This window comes from Colossoma macropomum, unplaced genomic scaffold (assembly GCF_904425465.1).
Source record: "Colossoma macropomum unplaced genomic scaffold, Colossoma_macropomum, whole genome shotgun sequence".
Lineage (NCBI taxonomy): Eukaryota > Metazoa > Chordata > Actinopteri > Characiformes > Serrasalmidae > Colossoma > Colossoma macropomum.
In genome coordinates this window covers 26,161,918-26,182,580 of record NW_023494803.1, presented here as the reverse complement: position 1 = coordinate 26,182,580, position 20,663 = coordinate 26,161,918, and the positions used below count along the sequence as shown (strand labels likewise).

Here is a 20,663-nt window from a genome sequence, read left to right as displayed (position 1 = left end):
TGTTTTATTAGAGAGTCTGGCGAATAAAAGATTTGTTCCACTTTTATTAACACTTGTGCTCTCTTATCCGTAGCCATGGCATTTTTATTCCTTTTAGAGGAGAACTGTTATGCATGTAGGACTTGGTTTTTCCAATGTTTTAGCCAGTTTCCCGTTTCCATTGAATGTGGCAAGGGTCACCTAAGGCTGACAAATCTAGCCTTCAGAAATTTTGCACAAACTGTCGTCCCTGAGGCGTTCTTTCTACAACAAATGGACCTGTTTCGAATCAAAGGAATTGAGGACACCCAAGCCTTTGTACTAAATAAACATGATGATAGGAAATCTGCCAAAAATAATGAAAAGCATTAAAGACTTAAAGATCAGTTTTATAAAATTGATGAGTCAGTGGACTGGAAGCTTCAGTCGATGCCAGCTTGCCCTGCGCGTTGCGGGCTTTTATTTCATGTGTGATGTCAGAACTCAGCAGAAAGAGGGGAAGATAGAATCAGCTGATTCCCTTTCATCGGTGAGAGAGTCACTGGTACTGAGTTGTATTTCACAGGCACTGCTGGTGAACATTTTGGCTGAATGTTGAGGCTGTTGTAAGCAACAGAACTCAGTGTTAGACCAACAGCTGCTGCTTTTTGCTTCTCAAGATATGTCAAGAATAACATGACTGGCTGTTGGTTGCCAGTTAGATTAGCAGTATTGCCAAAAATAAAGGTGCCAAAAAGGGTTCTTTGGAGTGATGCTGTAGGAGAACCACTTTTTACTCCCTAAAGAGCTGGTTCTTTAGAATGGTTCTTTAAAGAACCATTTTTGTAAATGAGATGTGTGAGTCTGAAGAACATTTTTTAAGTTTAAAGAACCACATAATGGAAAGTGTCTTCCTAGAACCGTACAGCTAAGCTGAGAACCATTTAGGTTTACCTTTACTCCCAAAAGTACAGAGCAGGTTAGCTCAGAAATGCTCTATATTCCTTCTGCAAAGTTCTTCTGTGGACTTGAAAGGAATGTGATGGCGAGCATTAAATAAGGCAATGTTTGCTCTATCTTGGTAAAACGGGTATTAGGAATGATTTGATTAGTCATTTCATTTCTAAGGTGTAATCTTTGGATGGCTAGTGGCTCCAGATGTTGTGAGGTAGTGTTAGCGCAACCAGAAATATTTTTTTAAATACAAAATGCTTCATGAGAGACCATGAGAAAATGTAATAGACACAAGTGTATACTTAACAGTAACAAAACCTTTTCTTCCTTTTTTGGTAAGCTTTTACTCTTTTCTGTTGGATTTCTAATTCGGTAAGTGTGGTCAAACTTCAGTTCAGTTGCATTTATTGAGTTGCATTTATTTATCCTTTTTATGTTTTGGTCAAATGTTTTTATTCAGTTATGCAAAATTAAAAATGAAAATTGAACATATGAACTGTTAAAATAAATAAATTATATATTTATGTAATAATAATAATAATAATAATAATAATAGCAATCTAGGCATATCATTCTTCCTGTAATCTGAGAAGTTCTCCTATATAGCAAACAAGTCCTTCAACTCTCCTTTTAAAGCAAAAATCATCTTAGACAATTCTTTCATTCAGATATTAATGGAGGGCTTCTTTGTACCTTTTCCTAAGATAGATGACAATATATTGTGCTTGTAAGACACAAAAACATCATGCAATGTGTGTTTTTACATGCTAGAATTTGCCTTATCAGCAAAGGGTTTTTTGTCATCCTACAGGTCCTCGTTCCAGGGAACACTCACGACACCATGTTGGAGCAGCTAGTGCCGGACACTGATTACTCAGTGGGGGTGGTTGCTATCTATGCTGATGGAGAGGGTGCAGCAGTCAATGATAATGGCAAAACATGTATGTCCTGATCCTTGCGTGTTAATACAGTGATCCTAAAAGCTTCCAACCACTGATTGACTGTTTATTGGATGACTTTAATGACTTTATTTATGGCTGCTGATTGTAGTGCCCCGCAGCGGACCCAGGAACATGCGTGTGTATGACCCCACTACCAACACTCTGACTGTTAGCTGGGAGCATGCAGCAGGGCCTGTGCAGCAGTACCGGATCAGCTACGCACCAACCACTGGAGACCCCATCGAGGAATATGTAAGTGGGAAAATGAATAGTCATATCTGCAGTCCACAAATAAACAGCTCTTGATCTTGATTTAGTTAATGTAGCTCTAATTTATATTATAAATTCTAAAACCTCTCACTGTGATTTATGAACATGGAAAGTTGAGTGTAATTTAGTACAATTTGGATAATTCTCTTGTGCCTGTTTTTAATTTCCAAAAGACAAGTGTTCCTGGCAACAGAAACAACATCATCTTACAGAACCTTCAGCCAGATACGCCTTACAGAATCACCGTGGCGGCTATGTACCCAGATGGAGCTGGAGGAGAGCTTTCTGGAGACGGACACACATGTAAGCACACCTGAATACATAAACGCACACACTCAGACTGGTGTATTTAGGTGAAGTCATGCTGTGCACACATATAAACCCATAATGCACATGTAAATAAACATAACCTGGAAGCTTCCATTTGAGAGCTGGGATAGACACAATAAATCTTGAACATCAGATTGAATTACAGTAAAAAAATAAATTCTCATCCTTTGGGAAGACAACTGTCTGCCAGACAGTCAGAAATGGCTGTTCCCCAAAGCAGAGTCTTTGCTTAATGTCTCCAGCCATGACTCCTGACCTGAAGACAAAGCCTGCACACAAATAAAGCAATTACACACAGCCCAGAAACAAAAATGACAATAATCCTTGAGACTCAACAGTCCCCTATTACGTCCAGACATTTTTTTTTAGTTGTTTGACTTGGCCTGTTTTAGTAATAACCAATAAACAGTAAGCAATGCAAAGCTATTGTAAAACAGCAGCAAAACAAAAATACACCAATGCTCAATAAATAATTTTGTGCATTATTAATAAGAATCACTGTAAACAGTTCTTCCACCAGGCAGTATAGTTCGTTAACGGTAGGTTGTTTGTAAAGCAACATAACGGTTGAAGTGAATCCATGGACGGCACATTGATTTTAATAACTTGCCACACTAATATGTAATCCAGTTTATGTGTTTGGCGTTAGAGTGGCCCCAAACAGTATATAGACATTGTGTCGTACTCAAACAAGTTCATTTTGTTAAGAAACAAAATGACAAACCAAGCGACATTTATTTTGAACAGAGCATTCCAAGAGTGTAATTTTACTTTTTGGCCAAGTATTCTTTCAAAAAGTGGATGGTAAGTTCCAGATGATCCAGTTGTCATCATTTGTCTTTGTGTACTTCTAAATTCATGACCCCGTCAGTGAACATAAGCTCATCGACACCACTGTAAAGCCCTGTTTGAGCTGGATTATCCTTATGAGGTACTGTAATTTGAATGTTTTTCGGTGAGATCTGTATGCATCTGTCCTTTTCATAGTTATATAAGTCATATAAGTCTGCTGAGTAACAATTCTCGAGCAAATTACCTTCTCTAATTCGTCAAAGTCTGAGCTCCTTCAGTAGTCCTGTTTGAATCAATCTTATAGGAGTCCTGTTTGAATCGACTTTACGGTAACGGCATCTCTGTTTTTTGGTGACCAGGTGATGCTGACCGGCAATGAGCTGATGGCACAGTTTCTTTATCTTCATGTACAAAACAGGACTACTGTAGTTTACAACAATTCTGGTGATAGGCTAATTAGAAGGAGAATGATTTTAAATACCTGAAGGTACCATTTGTTAAATAAGCCTTCTTTACTAGCTAATGCTATTCTTACCATTATTAAGCAGACATTTGTTTGTTTGGATCTGTTTAATTTTAATCTTATTGCTGAAGTGAACATTCAGTCTATGAGGTTTGATGCGTAATTTGGAAAGATTAAACAAATATTTTATCCCATACAAATTGGTCAGTTGAATCCCTTACAAATTATATTGACGGACCTCCTCCGAACTAATCCAGCTCAAAAAGCGCTTAAGAAAAACAGCTCCAGATGTTTACAGTACTCTTAATGCAGTCGGATTGGAATTCTTCTCCAGGCTTTCTCCACACAAGGAGTTTACAATCAGTTTGATGTTGTGCTAAAAGTGTTTCATTAAAGATTACCAACACTACCAACACAAGTCCAAATACCTTTTGGGGCCACTATATGTGTGTGTTTGAACATGGTTTAGACAGTCCGATTGTACAACTGTAATTAACTGGAACTATGTTATTAGGATTTTATAACATGTTCATGTTGCATTGTTAATCTGGATCTTGTCTGTCTTTTTCTTAGTGGGGCTCCTGGGCCCACGTAACCTGCGCGTGTCAGATGAGTGGTACACTCGATTCCGTGTGTCCTGGGACCCTGCACCTGCAAGGGTCAATGGCTATAAGCTAGCCTATGCAGTGGAGGGTGAGCTAAATTTTGTACATTGCACACAGTTCATTCTTAGTTACATCTAATGTAGCAGCTAAAGCATGTGACCAATTGTGTGTTACAGGCACTGATCAGTTCACAGAGGTGTTTGTTGGAGACGTGACCACCCATATCCTGCACAATCTCCAGCCTGGCACCACATATGATGTGAAAGTTTTCGCCCAGTATGATGCTGGCCCAAGTGGACCACTTGTTGACCAAGGAACTACCTGTATGTGCACATTAAATTACAGTTCCCTTTATCATGCTGAATTTGGTTTATAGTATATTTTTGAAGTGAAGGAGCACACTTAAGAACTTTCTCTCACTTTTTTTAAAGAATATAAACACTTTTCACTGCCTCTCAACATCTTTTCTTTCCACTCAGTGTACCTGAATGTTACTGATCTCACAACATACAACGTCGGCTATGACACATTCTGCCTGAAGTGGACTCCGCATCGAGCTGCTACCTCTTACAGACTTAAAGTCAACCCCTTTGACCGTAAGTTGAATACATTGGGGGAAAAAAAATGGTCAAAGCTGCATGAATCCACAAATCTTGTGTTGAGTCTTTGAATTTTACATTTTATTGGTGCAACCTGATATATTTCAATATTTTTGTTTTTTCTTTTCATGTAATCTTTTGCTCTTTCTTCTTGTTATTGCCAGCCTCTAAACGCGGAGCCCAGGAGGTCACCATCACGGCTGCAGAGAGCCAGTACTGTTTTGATGGGCTGACCCCGGATGCGCTGTACAATGCAACAGTTTACACTCAGACACCGAACATGGAGGGACCTGGAGTCAGCACCAAAGAGCGCACTCGTAAGTGAACTTCAATAAGCATTTAACCATGCTATTCTACAGCACCTCTATTGACTGCGTGGTTTTCTTTTAGTGGTGAAGCCCACTGTAGCCCCCACGGAGCCACCCACGCCTCCTCCTCCTCCTACCATCCCTGCTGCCCTTGAGGGTGAGGATTGCTGTTACATTTCTAAATGAGCTTATTGTATGACAAGTTTCTTGTTGTGCTGCATTGAAAATTCTTATTCAACACAGTGTGCAAAGGTGAATGTTCTTACTGAATGTTCTCATTCAACACAGTGTGCAAAGGTGCTAAAGCTGACCTAGTTTTCCTCATTGATGGGTCTTGGAGTATCGGAGATGAGAGCTTCCATAAAGTGCTCCAGTTCGTTTTCAGCATGATTGGAGCTTTTGATGTCATCAATCATGAGGGCATGCAGGTAATTGAGCTGTCAGCAACTTCATAATTAACGTGCGCACAGAATTCTTTTCCGCCTCGCTGAGTGCTGTCCAAGCTCTGCGTGGAAAACTTCTGAACTTTTTCTCTTTTGGAAAACAGGTGTCCTTTGTGCAGTACAGTGATGATGCCAAGACAGAGTTCAAACTGAACACATATCATGACAAGGGAATGGCTCTGTCTGCTGTGCGGATGGTCAACTACAGAGGAGGAAACACCAAAACAGGTTATTGTCTGTGCTAACCATTCATCTCAGAGAATAACGCTTTCATCAGATGTCATATAATGATACTGAATTGACTGAGGAATGAATTTTGAATGATTTGGAGATTACATAGAGGTTAAAGGTAATAGATCACAGCAATACTTCTGCTTTGATGGGATGCCATGCAATATCCCATTCATGCAGCAGTGTTAAGAATAACTTTCAGTGTTGTGGACCATGACTTATTACTTGGAGTAAACATGTTTGTAAAAAGCTTTATGTAGTTTGTAAAGAACTGCTTTATGGCGCTTGAACATTTCAGGAGCTGCTCTGAAGCATGTTGGAGAAAAGGTCTTCACCTCAGACAGTGGCATGAGAAGGAATGTTCCAAAGGTTCTGGTTGTTGTCACTGATGGACGTTCTCAGGATGATGTTAAGAAGAGTGCTTCTAAACTGCAGCATTCAGGTGATAAAGATATGTTTTTTAAGGTGCTCAAAGGCATGTTCAGTGTGCACATTCAGAGATATGATTAGTCTCTAAACATTATATCTTCTCTCTCCAGGATACAGCGTGTTCGTTGTGGGGGTTGCTGATGTGGACATGGTGGAGTTGAGGAACATTGGCAGCAAGCCCAGCGAGAGACATGTCTTTGTTGTTGATGACTATGACGCTTTTGCAAAGATACAAGACAACCTCATTACATTCATCTGTGAAACAGCAACATCAAGTATGATGCTCTTCTTACATGTTTTCTCTTCTTACATTTATTGTCTTGTTGAAAAGAGATTGGAACTGACAGTGGTGTTTTGTATATTCTTTTACCTCCTGCAGCATGTCCTCTGATTTACCTGGATGGATTCACATCACCAGGTCAGTCTTGATCAATATAGTCAGACATTATGCACGGCTGATAATTGAGCAACATAACACGAGAAGGAGTAGTTTATCACGAATAACATAACAAGCTTGAGTGTTCTATTGCTTTTAAACAAAACTTCTACAAAATAATGCAAAAGGTAAAGCAAAAAAGCCCTGAATATTACATCAAGCTGTGCTTCAATACTGTCAGTTTCTTTCATCAAAAATGTAGTAGCCTTTTGCTGTATGAATAGAGCCACAAAACTGATGTAATATTGGGTTCAGCTCAGCTTTTTCAATATTTGCCAGATTAACCTGAACCTGTTGTTTTTTTTTCCAGTCACTTTGTTATCTGAATTATATTCTGTTAATTTCTGGCTAATTCTGGTTTGTTGAGTTGTTTCCCCATCATAGCTGTTGTTGGAAAAGCTTGTTTTGTGGCAATGACACATTCACAATTTGATGACCAAATAGGCTGCATGTAGAGTATTCTTTTATTAAAGTTATGCAATGTATTCATTTTCACTTTTGTATGTGCTAAGTAGCAATAGTTAGCTGCCTTAGCAGTAGATTACATTAAAATGCTTAATATTTTAGATCTGTAACATTCGACTTGCTGGACTTTAGGTAGCAAACTACTCCATCCAACAACAACATAGTATATATACATAGTATATATACATAACACATGTATATATATGTATATATGTGTATATATGTATATATATATATATATATATATATATATATATATATATATGTGTGTCTTTTGTACTCTAATGCAAGTTTAGTGACTTGTATTCTGCCATTGTTATGTTACTGTATCTAGGCTTTAGAATGCTTGAGGCCTTCAACATCACTGACCGGACCTTCGCCGGTTTGAATGGAGTGTCAATGGAAGCAGGCTCCTTCAACAGTTTCATCACCTACCGACTTCATAAGGATGCATTCATCTCTCAGCCCACAAAGTAGGTTGGAGTGTACATTCTCCTTCTCTTCTCTGAGCACTCAGGTCCCCTACAGATCATAATGGTTCCCAAGTGATTGCAGTTATTTTTAATGATCTTTGAAGGTTTCGCCTGTTTGTGGCCTCTTTGGTGCACTTTTTCTGAATGCAGCACAGGCCCTGTTTGCAGCTTGTGGAAATTGAGGTGCTAGGTGAAGAAAATAGTTGTTGTGTATATAAAACGTTCTCAAGATCAGCCATGCCGCATATATCAATGTGGGGTCAGCCTGAGGTCAGGAAGTATAGTTTATAGAGGCTGTTAAAATGTCTTCATTGCAGTTCTAAAGCCACTCGACAGATTTGTCCAAAGGTCTCTGGCCAGAGCACGATCCGTTAATTTGTCCATAGCGATTGGTATTTGTGTGTGGGTAGACGACTGTGCAAATGGAAATGTTTCTAGCAGCAGAGGATACAGGGGAAAATACTTTCAGTGTGTTGCAATTTCTTAAGGCTGAGGCATTTTTTTCTCTCTTAGCTGGAAGATAGTTTGGGAGTCTTTCTCCATTCTCCACACTCAGCTTTTTGTCTGGTTTGCTACCACAAGAGATCAGGCATCATGTAATCTCCTATTCTCACTTAACATTCAGCAGACGCTGGAACATTCCCTAGCAGTTTGCACTGCATAAGTCTGTCGTACTCTGTTCACCAGTTTTGACTTGACAATAGCAGTACTGTTGGGTAGATGCAACTAGATGCAGATGGTTTTTGTATTTTTTAATGCATTTAAAGGGGCCCATCTGATGGAAAAGTGAATTTTCCCCACTTTTTGAATAATGGTTTGATGTAGTATGTAAACATTGCTAATGTTTTGAAATATACCATTCACTTCACAATCTATACAGTCCATATATGGAAACCAGGATGCAAAAAACAGGCCGTTTTGAATTTGTTTACATATATTCACCTATTCAGCCTACAGCAGGATAGTCCCACCAATTCAGACTGCGTTTTGAATACAGGGCAACACATCAGAACAGAGGTCATTTACACATATGAGGCTTAAAGGCACAGTAACAAGAACAGCCTGTTCAATTCTAAGGGATAAAAAGAGGTTGGCCACTTAAATGAAATTTGACCCTTTTGGGAACATAAAACCGTACAAACATCATAAATGGACCTCAGAAATGAAGGTCAAAAATGAAGTACTATAAATGTTTGGAACTGTGTTAATAAGTGTTTCCTTTTAAGGGAAATACATCCAGATGGACTGCCTCATTCCTACACCCTTATACTTCTCTTCCGACTCCTCCCTGACACCCCCAAGGATGCATTTGATCTGTGGCAGATTTCAGATAAGAATGACAACCCTGAGGTTGGACTGACGCTGAACCGTAAGATCCATTTTCTTCACACTTCTTTATTACTTTATGCATGTGTGGAGTTGGCCTATCCTGTCAGCTGCGTTTCTAAAAGTCCAAAAGCTTCCAGTTCACCTTCTTTTCATAAATAATAGCATTTATGAACTCAGACCATGTTAATGGATTAGAGTGTTTACAGTGGGATTGGTCTCTCACAGGAATTCCTTAGAAATGTATTCCCAAATTGAGAGCATGCACATTCCTATCTTGAATTGGCAGGCTTGTGAAGTAATGTTATCATTGTATTTTATACACTTTCTCTTGTGTTATGTCTGTAAAGTCTGCTGAAGCTGGCTCATGTCATACTTTTTCCTTTTGTTGTTCAGCTTCCAGCAGGACCATCACATTCTACAACAAAGACACTAGAGGCGAACTCCAGAGGGTTACCTTTGATAACGACCAAGTCAAGAGGATCTTTCACGGAAGCTTCCACAAGGTAGACCTATTTTAAATATATCATACAAAGGACTGCTTAACAGTGTTTCACACAAGGTTTGAAAACATGATGTGACAGGTACTAAAGCCAAACATGCCAAAGGTTGTTGTAAATATGTCAGTAACATGAAGATAATGTGATAAGTTTAGACACATAGTAATTATCCTGAGCCATTGTGTTCCCCAGAATGTAGTGGGAATCAAATCTAGGTGTTTTCTTTACTCTTGAACGACGCCTATAGCCATCAATCTGAGTTTACTTTTGTTTTATGAAGAGTTTAAGCAGAGTTGTCTTTGTGTAATCATATGTCAGACTGCAATTAGTCATCGAGGATTATGTCTTACTTCCAAAATATTTGGCAAGTCTTGGAGTTTTGTTTAATGTGAAGCTGTTACGTTTGCTTGTACACTACTGTGCAAGAATTTGGAATCATTTGTCATAAAAATTAATGCCATTATTTTATTCAATATTCGCTACACAGTGTAAACTGATGTATTGTAAGCTAGATGCCAAAAGTTTTTGGAAACATCAAGAAGCTCTTAAATGATAATCATTTCATTCATACAATATTCTGTAATAATTTATTTATGATTTTTTTGGCCAAGTTATCTGCCTTGAGATTTGAAGAGCACGTTTTAAGATCCACGGCACTCTAGATGTTAATTTTATTGTAACTTCATTCTCAAAGTTTTAAGGGGCCCATGTCATGGTAAAACAAGAGTTTGATGTAGTATGTTAACACTGTGAATGTTTTAGAATGTACTGTTCACTCCTCAGTCCATGCAGTCCATTTTATGCAATCTAAGCCACAAAAATAGCCTGTTTTGAATTCACTGTTTCTTTAATGTCATGAAAAACAACAAATTTACACATATCCGCCTATTCTGCCACAACAGTTTAACCCTGACCATTCTCTCTGAAGTTATAAGGAGTGTTTTGGCCTAGACTGATTTTTGAATAAGGAGCAATGCCAGTCAGCCAATCAGAACAGATCTTTGCAGATTTGCATATATCAGTCTTAAAGACACAACAACAAAAACAACCCGTTTAATTCTGTGTGCGATAAAGAGTGATAAAGAAAGGTTGGAAAATGGTCACGTGAACATTATCATAACTGTTTTTGGTACATAAACCCACATGAATATTATTAATGGAAAAAATACAAGAAAATTGTAGAATATGGGCTCTTTAAGACTTTAATACTTTGGAGTCATCTACAGGTTCATCATTCATCTAAAATGTCTTCAATTTTTTACAACTTCCTACAAATTAGGTGAAATCTACAAAGTAATGAAGTAGTAGCATTATAACCAAATCATTTTATACATGCACCTGCAACAAAACTATTTTTATACTAATGACAGTAGGGATTTCAGACTTTTGAATGGTAGTGTAATTGATTCAGTTTTTGGCAAGCTGTATTAGGATACAGGAATAATTTGTTGAGATTTCTTTTCCAATTAAGTTGCAGCAATATTTGGGTCTGACTTTTAATTTCACTATTTTCCTCATGCTGAGATGTTTAACTACCTCATATTTTATGTCCTAAAAGGGTCTCACAGGTACTAAACTGAAATACGTAGCCTTTTATAAAGTAGAATCACCATATCCCTCCTACAGAGTTTCACTGGCATCATTTGTATCAGAATCATCATTTAACTCTGTTGGAGTAACTTGTAGAAAGTCATTTTTATATTGATGTTGTTATTCGTGTGTGTAGGGGTAAATTAAATTCTTGGGTGCCGAACTTACTAATTTATGCGCAGTGTATTGCCTAATAAATTTGGAAGGTATTAAACTAGGGTTTTCAGTTTGCGGTGACTTATTGCAGTCTGGATTGTGACTTAGCTCTGGGTCATCAGGCTGTGGCCCAGTACGGGAGTTGACAGTGCATGAAATCAGAGGCCTTTGGTTTGCTACTGTGGTCTACTGTGTATTCAGTGACTTCCTCTGCTCTCACCGCAGGCTTTGCAGGGGACTGCAGCACTAAGAAGCCTTCTTGAGAGATGCCTGTATTTAGTTGACCAACGTGGTCAAAAGATTATATATTGGTTAAACAGCATTGAAACCACCTGGCTGCGGATGAACCATAATATATGTGTAAATTTTAAGAATATTTTTTTCTTCTTTATCACTACATGTAGAGTCCAGACCATGTAGTCCCAGGTACCATAAACCTTCACTGAATTATCCTGTGGGGGCTTGTTTCTGTAATGTTATGGCACTGCATGCTCAAGTCTGATTTTCACCATGACTCTGCCAAGATTAGTGAACCCTATAGGTGCACACCATAAATTACATGCAGGTTGTGTTCAAAGAGTCCAGACTGATTTACCTTGTGTTTTCCCTAGAAGGAGTAATTCAACAGTCTGACTGAAGCCATTGAAAATGATACTGACAGGAGTGTTCACACTCTCAGGGGCTTCGTCGGAAATCTACTGGGAAGTTTTTTAGGGTCCCTCTTGTTCTCGAGCCAGGAGGCTTTCCTGCCGCGCTGTAGATGTTGGCTTTGGTTTTGCTTACACCACTAATGCTGGGTTGACATTTTCCACAGGACCAGTAAAATTCTGAGCTCAGATATTATCCCCATTACCATAGAGCTGACCTGGACTGCTGGTTTTGTTTCCCTCTTCAATTGTGGAGTTTCAGTAGTTGGCTGCCCTGTTCAGTATGTTTTCCCAGAGAGTCTTACAAATGCTGCATTATTATCTGCAGTGAGGTTTCAAGAGTTTGTTTTTCCATTCGTAGCAAACTCTGCCAGTATTCACACCCTTTTCAATGCAGCTTTTAAAGGCCCTCTTTGATTGACCCAGCCCAATACCTCATAACCTCATAGCACAGCACATTTCTTTAACTTCACTGTATTCTGTTCAGTGCCCTTTTATAAATCCCTCTGTTTATATGAAGTTAACAGTGGGCTGGATGACTCATGAAACCGCTTAAACAAACAAAGGAAATACTAGTGAATAAAATGCTTTTCTGCCAACATGTCAAGACCGTCCACATTTGAAACCAATAAGATGACATTACACAACAAAAAGTCAGTCCAAAGCAGGATAATCTGTAGATGCCGGGTGTATTTGTCATCTCACATTTGCTTTTCGTCTTGTTATCAAGAAAAGACGTTTGCCTGAGACCTTATACTTTGTTGGCCGTGAACTCCTTTCCTGGTCGAACCCTGAGGGAGGGTAGACCTGATGATTGGTGGTGGCAGAGGGAATTTTGATTCAATTTTCATCAATGCTCAAGTTAGAAAATGGAGGGAGAAAGTAGATAGCCTTGCCAGCAAGCATGAAATGGAGGCAGATAGGCATTATGAAACCCTGATAGAAAAGTCAGGGAGAAAGAATACAGTCAAAATGAAACCACATGTTAGTTGCATGCAGACATAGTAGCCAGAGTGGGACACTGTAGACACACTAGACATAGCAGGCAGAGCAGGAACGTGTAAGAAAGTGTGACAGCATAGAACAAAGCATTGTAAATTTGGCCTTGACCATACAAAAGCCATACCTGAAAGTCCTTGTCTTAAGTTTCATTAAGTACGTCTGGAATAGCTTGCCTTATGGCTTACAGGAACAGACCATGTACAATACACATTTTAAAGGTCTATTCACACCAAGTACATTTTTTTAGATGACAAAACAGATGTGTTTTTTTTAACATAGATTTTAACTTAAAAACCAAATCTGATGTTTTTGTTTTCTAACACTCGAGAACACTCTGGGAACATTTTCAAAAATGGGCATGAACAGACTAGGAGTAGAGTAGGACTATATAAAAAAGGTCTATGAACTATGTTGGACTAAAGTACTCACCATCATGCCCAGTCTTTCAGCTATGGTCCTACATTTATTTCCTTTTATCTCTACATTTTTATAGTCAGCTTGCTTCATGTTGTGCTGCAAGCAAGATGATCTGTTCTGCAGCTATTTATTTGGACTACAACAGCCGGTTGGCAACACACGGCTCCGTAGCTCCTCTTTTACTGCCCTGTTATGGCTCCTCAGCAGAATTAGATTTTTAGGTAAAAATAAAATAATCCTCCTTTGCAGTAAAATAACCCTCTGCTTATCGTTCTAACAGTTTTAACAATAAATGGTATTAAATGCTGGAGTTCATGTATAACTGCTAATTCACTCTTTAACCCTAAAGATTGGCATGCAGACTGCTGGTCACCATAGCAATGTAGACTAGCTAGTAGCTAGTAGCTAATGAAAAGGCAAAGAGAAAGATTGAAGATGAACATTGATAATTTGGAGATGTATTGACTTATTTGCATTCATAAGCACTCCTGCTGGTTTCCTGATATGTTTAATCTGCAACAAGAAACTGTCAAACACTAAAAAGTTTAAGGTGGATTTTGAAAATTCAAACAAGAAGCTGGCTAGTGAGAAGCTGACTTAAGCCTCGTTTAAAAAAAAACAACAAACATTGAGAGACATTTCACAAGAAACCATTCCACTTTTGAGGAGAAGTTTCCTTCCGGAGATGCGAGAAAAGCAGCTATAGCTGAGCTAAAGCTTAAAGCAGAGCAATGTAAGTCTGCATTTTTGTTTATATTAAATTTGTTAACACATCAGGACATACTGAGACATATTTACAGCCAAGATGGTAAAATGGACAGAAAATATTGTGGCTCCCAAGGTGGTTTGATTTTTACTGAAAGGACAAAATGGCTCTTCTTAACATTTTGGTTGCCGACCCCTGGACTACAACAATGACAACTGTGCTCTGATTGCACAGCCTGATTTGAACACATCTGGCTCCAATGAAAATTTTTGCTCAGCATTGCAGTCTGTCTGTTTTGGACTTTATGTGAAAGACGGCGTTAATATGCATGTGTTTATTTTCAAAACTTTTTTTTAGTTGTAAAAATCAAACTTGGTGTGAATAAGCCTTAACAGGTGTTATATGTCACATTTGTCTAGATAATACCTAATTACACCTTTATATACTAATTTTATTTGTGAGATGATATCGACCTTTTTATCAGCTCTTGGTATGTCATTAAACTGGCTGTTTTCAGAGGCCACTAAGTGCATCATGATTTCTGTATCCAAACCAGAACCTCAGACCCTTCCCCCAGTGGGCAGTTAAATACTGGGTTTGCTCGCCAAAGATGTTGACCGTAATGTAGCATGTGTTTGCCAAGACGTATGACCCAGCTTGCGGGTTGGTGTCATTTGATGCAAAGTACAAATTTCAGCTGAGTAACTGCTTGCCAGGCTTTTTAAATGAGAAAATGCAATGGCGCAAGAAAGCTGGGAAACAAGGGTACCTTTGATGGCCAGCCACAGAATAACAAAATGACATAATATCAAGATGTGGTCGTGCTGCTATGGACAGTAAATGTCTAAAGAAAAAATAACTACACTTCAGGAACAGCGTGGAAAAAGGCATCTGGAAGGTTGGGCCACATGCAGAGCCTCATGCATAGTACATGCAAATGGAAAAACAGCCATTGAAGGTTTTAAAGTATAATTAATGCTGCTGACAGAGTTTCCCATGTGTTTTCTACCACCAGTGCAGTGTTACATGTAACAACAATAATCTATAATTAACATAATTACAAGGAAGAAATACTGTTATTGGCAGGATTTTTTTAAAGTTTACATATTTCTAAGTATAGATGACTGGCAATGTAAGTCAGCAAGTAAGTCATCGAGTTCTTTATAAAGAGTTTGAGGCCGTTGTGGGTTTAGACATTTTGTTGGCATGTAATCCTTGACTACAATGGCTGTGTTAGTACATAAATGGGTTCCAGATGTCAAAGGAAAATATGTATTTGTAATTTGATTAATTTTCAGTGATGGCATCAGTTTCTGACATAGAAGAAAAGTCGATTTGTGTCTAAATGCCATTGTTTAGTTAACCACAAGGAATATTCATTTAGAACCTGCACAAATTTATACCTAATGGCTGTATTACCAAGTGCATATTCACTAATGCTATCCTACTTTGCAGCTTCACATCTCCATTTCACCGAAAAATGTCAAGCTGAACATCGACTGCCAAGAAGTAGCAGAGAAAGAGATCAAAGAGGCCAACAACATCACCACCGATGGCTATGAAGTGCTTGGTAAAATGGCAAAGTTTGGAAGGAGGCAGTCAGCTACAGTAAGTGCAAGTGACACATCACACTCTCAAAAATAAAGGTGCTGAAAGACGGTTCTTTGGAGCGATGCCATGTTTGGTTCCCTAAAGAACCTTTAATGGATGGTTCTTTTCCATAAATTCTACACAATTCAATCAGTGAGGTGTACACAAAGGCATTTAGAGTGGTTTGATGTGAAATGTTCCATTCTAGAGAAATCTACCGGATTTCTTACAGTGGTAGTGATGAGAACTAGGGATCTTGATATCTACAGTATGAACATATCCATTTTATTTACTATCTCAATGACCAGTGAACCTACACGTGTCTTCTGAGTTTTATATGTAATGCTGACAATGGTAAAATAGTGATAATGTCCAGGAATGTCTTTTGAATGAGTTTAAAAATATGTTGTAGGAAAAACTTTATCCCTGAACTGTTGTAAAACAATGTCTCCGGCATCAGGCAACGTATTCAGAACCATTTCATATTTAAAAAAAAAAACAAAAAAACAAAAAAAAACGAGGCAACTTCTTGTGTCTGGTTTCTATCACTACCACTGTGAACAATTCTGATTCTGTGAGTTTCTCTAGAACGGAGTATTTCACATCAAAGCACTCTGAAAGACTGTGTTTATATCTTAACCACTTAATTCAGGGGAATTCTCCTTTAAAGAATGTCCACATAAAGTAAACATTCTTTGCCAATTAAAGTTTTTTCCTAGAACCATATATCCAAGACAAGAACTTTTGAGGACCTTTAATATGTATAAAGTGTCATCCATAATACATTTGTTTTTGCAATTATTGAACTTTTTTTGGCCATGCCACCCCATTTTAGGTAAGCATAAGATAGGAAATTGGCTAGGCTGTTTTAATTTTTTAGATACTTGTAGCATGGACTGAACACACATACCAGAGCTGTGAATGTGCCTTGGTTTCCAGTCTTGTCACTTGCTTTTGGCTTCTGCCTTTGCAGTGAGTAAGCATAAACAAACCTGCAGACTTGCTGAACAACTATGAAAGAATGATACACAATTCGGATGCTTAAAACAAGTGTTTTTCCCCAGGTATGTCTCCAAATCAGAACTATAGGCCCATTCTCCTGCAATTTTTTACCATTTAGGCTAGACAATGCCTCACGAATGGATGCTGATGGTTGAGCTGCTCCATTCTCATTTATGTTCTTTTCCAGCTCGCTGTGGGTGCTGTGCATGTGGGCATGTTTTTTTCGATCCTAAATCCTGGGGCTCAATGGAAGCCATCTGTAACATCCGTTTCTGTTCCCCCTTTTCTCTCTTGCAGTTCCAGCTCCAGATGTTTGATATTGTCTGCAGCTTGGGCTGGACAAGTCGAGACAAATGCTGTGACCTGCCAGCAACGGTAAGAGGATATTCAGTATAGGCTGACCACGAAGAGGGTTCTCTTTCCTGTATCTTATTTTAGGCTCCTTTTGTTTTTGTTTGCATATGGCTGAACGTTATTATATTCTCTAATAGCTCTTATACTGTAGGCTGAATCAGTCAACTTCTATCAAACTCGACGGGTTTCTTTTTTTTAGGAACATAAAGCTTTAATCACATTTCGTGCAAACACTATAAACCGCTGCAGATGTGCAGATTCAAGTTGTCAGTAAAGTTATTTGGGTGGAGAGGCAGAGAAATGAGGCGTAGCAACTTAAATGAAATGCTTCTGTACTGTTGCCACTGTTCATACGTCAACCGCAGCTATATGGAAAACTAGTGCTGGACTCTGTCTCACCATTTTCTGGTGTATTATGCATCTTTTCGTATATTTTTCAGTTCTGCTCTGTGGAATACTGTACGTTTTGATCTATTGCCAGACTGCATGATGTAGGCCACCTGTTTCTCAAAGACATTCTGGCTGCAAGATTTTCATGTGTTTTTATCAGTGTAATGTGGTTTATATGACCTATAGGTCCAAGTCACTACATTGCCATCCTTAAAAGCAAAGCATGTTTCATATTCTTAAAGAATGATGTGGGCCGATATGAACTTGTAGGAATGTTGACGGAATTGTGATGGTTTTGAAAAGGATCACTGCAGGGCCATTTCAAAAAGCTTGACTAATTGTGATTTACGGCATGACAACAAGATTTCAGCCTGGTCATCTGGAGACTTGTTTCTATAAACAATCGTGTTGCCTGAACTTTCTTGAAAATGTCAACATCTGTTGTATGAACAGCTCAGAAGCTGCTTGTATGGCGATGAATCAACAAATTTTAAGGCACTATGGTTACTGACTGTGAAGCTTATGTTCATGCAGTTACTTTCAGTGCAAACAATTGCTTTAATAATACAGGCTAAGATATTTCCATTTCTGTTACGCTAAAGGGCAGGTTAAAAGCTTTAATTTCCCAATTTGTGTGGTCAGTTATGTTTTTCCTCTCATTACTGGTGCCTTGACCCATAGGCAGTGGTGAGCCATTTCTATTGGAGCTAGTCCTTCAATTCAGGCCATAAATATCAAAACTCAGTCAAAACATGAGGGAGGAACCCACCACTACAGTAATGCTAATTTCTGCTAGCATCCCTAAGGGATTCTAGTAGTTACTTAGTGATTCGCATGAACATTTTTGGCTATTCTAGATTAAACACAGACATTTTAAGCTTTTCATGTTTTACTTGAAGCTTGTGAGAGATATATTAGATTGTATTTTACTTGTAGCAGTTTCACTATGACTCTTTCAGTAGAGAGGTCTGGTATAGAGTGGCAGTGACTGTTTTCCATTTCTGTCAACCCACTGATTAAGTTGCTGCTCATATTCACAGTCAGTGACCTATCTAGGAGTTCCAGAGGGCCTACAGCAACATTTTATCCAACAAAATTTGTCCCTCTTATTGGAGATCCGAACATGATTAGTCCTCTGTCATTTCGTAATTATGGTGATGATGTGCTTAGCTATGTCTTCCTAGATACCACTGAGAAAAACAATTCCTGATTGGCCAAATTTCCACTGGCTGTTTCAAGAATTTAACCCTTTTCCATCCAAAACTTAACAATGAAGCAAGAGTAGTACTGTAATACTTGCAGAGCTTAAAAACAAGCGTCCTCCTATTGATTATAAGGAACTAAAAATTACACCCATGTTTTTCATTCCCAGAACTCGTTAGATCTTCCCTGAAGGCTTAGAAGGCCCTGAGGAATCCCCTATGCCCATAGGCCTTATGACCCTGTGTTACCCAGTGGGGCCTGTAGAGCTTTAGTCTATGAGGTCCCTATTTGAGCCCACTGTACTGTAGCACTGTATTGTGTACAGTTGACTTTTACCCCTCAATTTTCTTTTTTCTCTTTAAACATTGCTTAAAGTACAAGTGTCAGCAAATGTCTTTTCTTTTCTTTGCAGAGAGACGAGGCCAAATGTCCAGCCCTTCCCCACTCCTGCACATGTGCTCAGGATAGCATAGGCCCTCCAGGGCCTGCTGGTCCTCCGGTAAACCCATTAGATTCTCATCGCCTTCTCTCAGTCTCTTAAGTCATTATGCTAGCACTGCAAATCTCGCCTCTGATGATGAAGACAGAGAGGTGTAGCGTTTCAGGGATGGAGGGGCATTTCCCCTCCCTGTACTGTAATTGCTGCTCTGCTCTTTGCATTAAGTCCAGGGCTATGAAAGAGGGGACACCTCTTTATTATTATGCTTGGACACAAGTCAATGTGTTGGTGATGTTCTTAAGCATGCATCACAGCGTGGGCTAGTGGCTAGCAGCTTAGGGATGTATCAGGAGATGTGCTGTAGGAGCCAAAGGGAAGAAAACTGCAAAAGAGGCTTTGAATATGTGAACAGAATTCTAACCCCCAAAAGAGGCCTCCTGACAGTATGGTTTAGTGCTGGAATCCTCTGCTGTTGAGTCTTTAAGTCTGAATGTGCTGTTTTTTTAGGGCAACCCTGGTACGAAAGGCCCTCGCGGTGATAGAGGAGAAACAGGCTCCTCGGTAAGCTCAGCCACTGTACTTTCGTGACCTTATCACTGATCTTAAACTAAATAAACAATAAATATCTACTTCCTCAATTCTTTAACCAACTCCATCCTCTTTAATTCCTGTAGGTTGTTTAAACATCACCACCTGCACTCAATCTTATTGTGCCCCGTAGGCGCCCTCAAAGAGATGATTAATACTGTGAGTGCATGCTCTCTGACTACATCTCTTTTCTCAATCCAGGGTCCAATGGGTCCACGTGGAGAGCAAGGTCCCGCAGGCCCAATGGGGACCACCAGGTCCGCAAGGCCCCAACGGACTCTCTCTTCCAGGAGAACCAGTGAGTTAAGCACACACAATTCTGCTGACCGTCTGTTCACACTGTGCCAGTCCTCTTTCGTGAACTTTTCCACTAGTCTCCGATTGTCTTTATTAGCATATTTCATTACTCTCTCAGGAAGAGTTTGCATGCTGAGAGCTGGTTGAAAATATGAGCCTAGCTGCACTGTAACGCTTGGGCCTGATTTATGACCAAAATCTCAAAACTACAGACACATTTATTTTAGCTAAGACATTGCTCACTCGCTCCTTCTCTTCATCATTTTCTTAGAACTGAGGAGAGTGTTTTAGTTTTACTGGAGCAGATTTGTGGCTTCAGTGTAAATATTCATGTTTCTGTCATTTTTAGGGACGACCTGGACCAAAGGGAGATCCTGGTGACCCAGGACTACCTGGCCAGAGAGTAAGTGCTTCTTTCTCTTCAGCTTATTTTAATTGTTGATCTTGCCCAAGAAATACAAAGATTTGCAGCAAACTGTACTGGATTCTGGAGATCTTCCACATGGCATAATTTTCACAGCTTAAGCACTGAAGGCAGTATTATTATCTTCTATTTACCAGACAAACAGTTGATGCAACAGGTCATGATTTTGAGTTATTAGGACAACACAGCTTTGTAGAAAGTTGATAATTTACTGTTCATACTGTTTTAATAACGCAAACAACTGGATTATATCTGTACTTGCACACGTAGTAAGTCTGAAGTCTGGAAATGGTTTTGGAAATGCTTTACACCTCTTTGAGTAAAGAGAAAAAGTG

At 39.0% G+C, this 20,663-nt stretch overlaps 1 protein-coding gene across 1 annotated transcript in view; it reads left to right on the top strand.

The window, feature by feature from the left end:
• The window catches only part of col12a1a (collagen, type XII, alpha 1a), a 74,403-nt gene that overhangs the window by 46,083 nt on the left and 7,657 nt on the right, over positions 1-20,663 (top strand). The window contains 23 exon segments of the mRNA XM_036593161.1: positions 1,724-1,853; positions 1,963-2,105; positions 2,297-2,426; positions 4,282-4,401; positions 4,490-4,636; positions 4,793-4,909; positions 5,077-5,229; positions 5,303-5,377; positions 5,509-5,648; positions 5,768-5,891; positions 6,193-6,336; positions 6,434-6,598; positions 6,703-6,741; positions 7,559-7,697; positions 8,924-9,066; positions 9,420-9,529; positions 15,497-15,649; positions 16,931-17,008; positions 18,993-19,079; positions 19,527-19,580; positions 19,809-19,853; positions 19,855-19,905; positions 20,254-20,307. Coding sequence (XP_036449054.1) covers positions 1,724-1,853; positions 1,963-2,105; positions 2,297-2,426; positions 4,282-4,401; positions 4,490-4,636; positions 4,793-4,909; positions 5,077-5,229; positions 5,303-5,377; positions 5,509-5,648; positions 5,768-5,891; positions 6,193-6,336; positions 6,434-6,598; positions 6,703-6,741; positions 7,559-7,697; positions 8,924-9,066; positions 9,420-9,529; positions 15,497-15,649; positions 16,931-17,008; positions 18,993-19,079; positions 19,527-19,580; positions 19,809-19,853; positions 19,855-19,905; positions 20,254-20,307 — 2,541 coding nt within the window.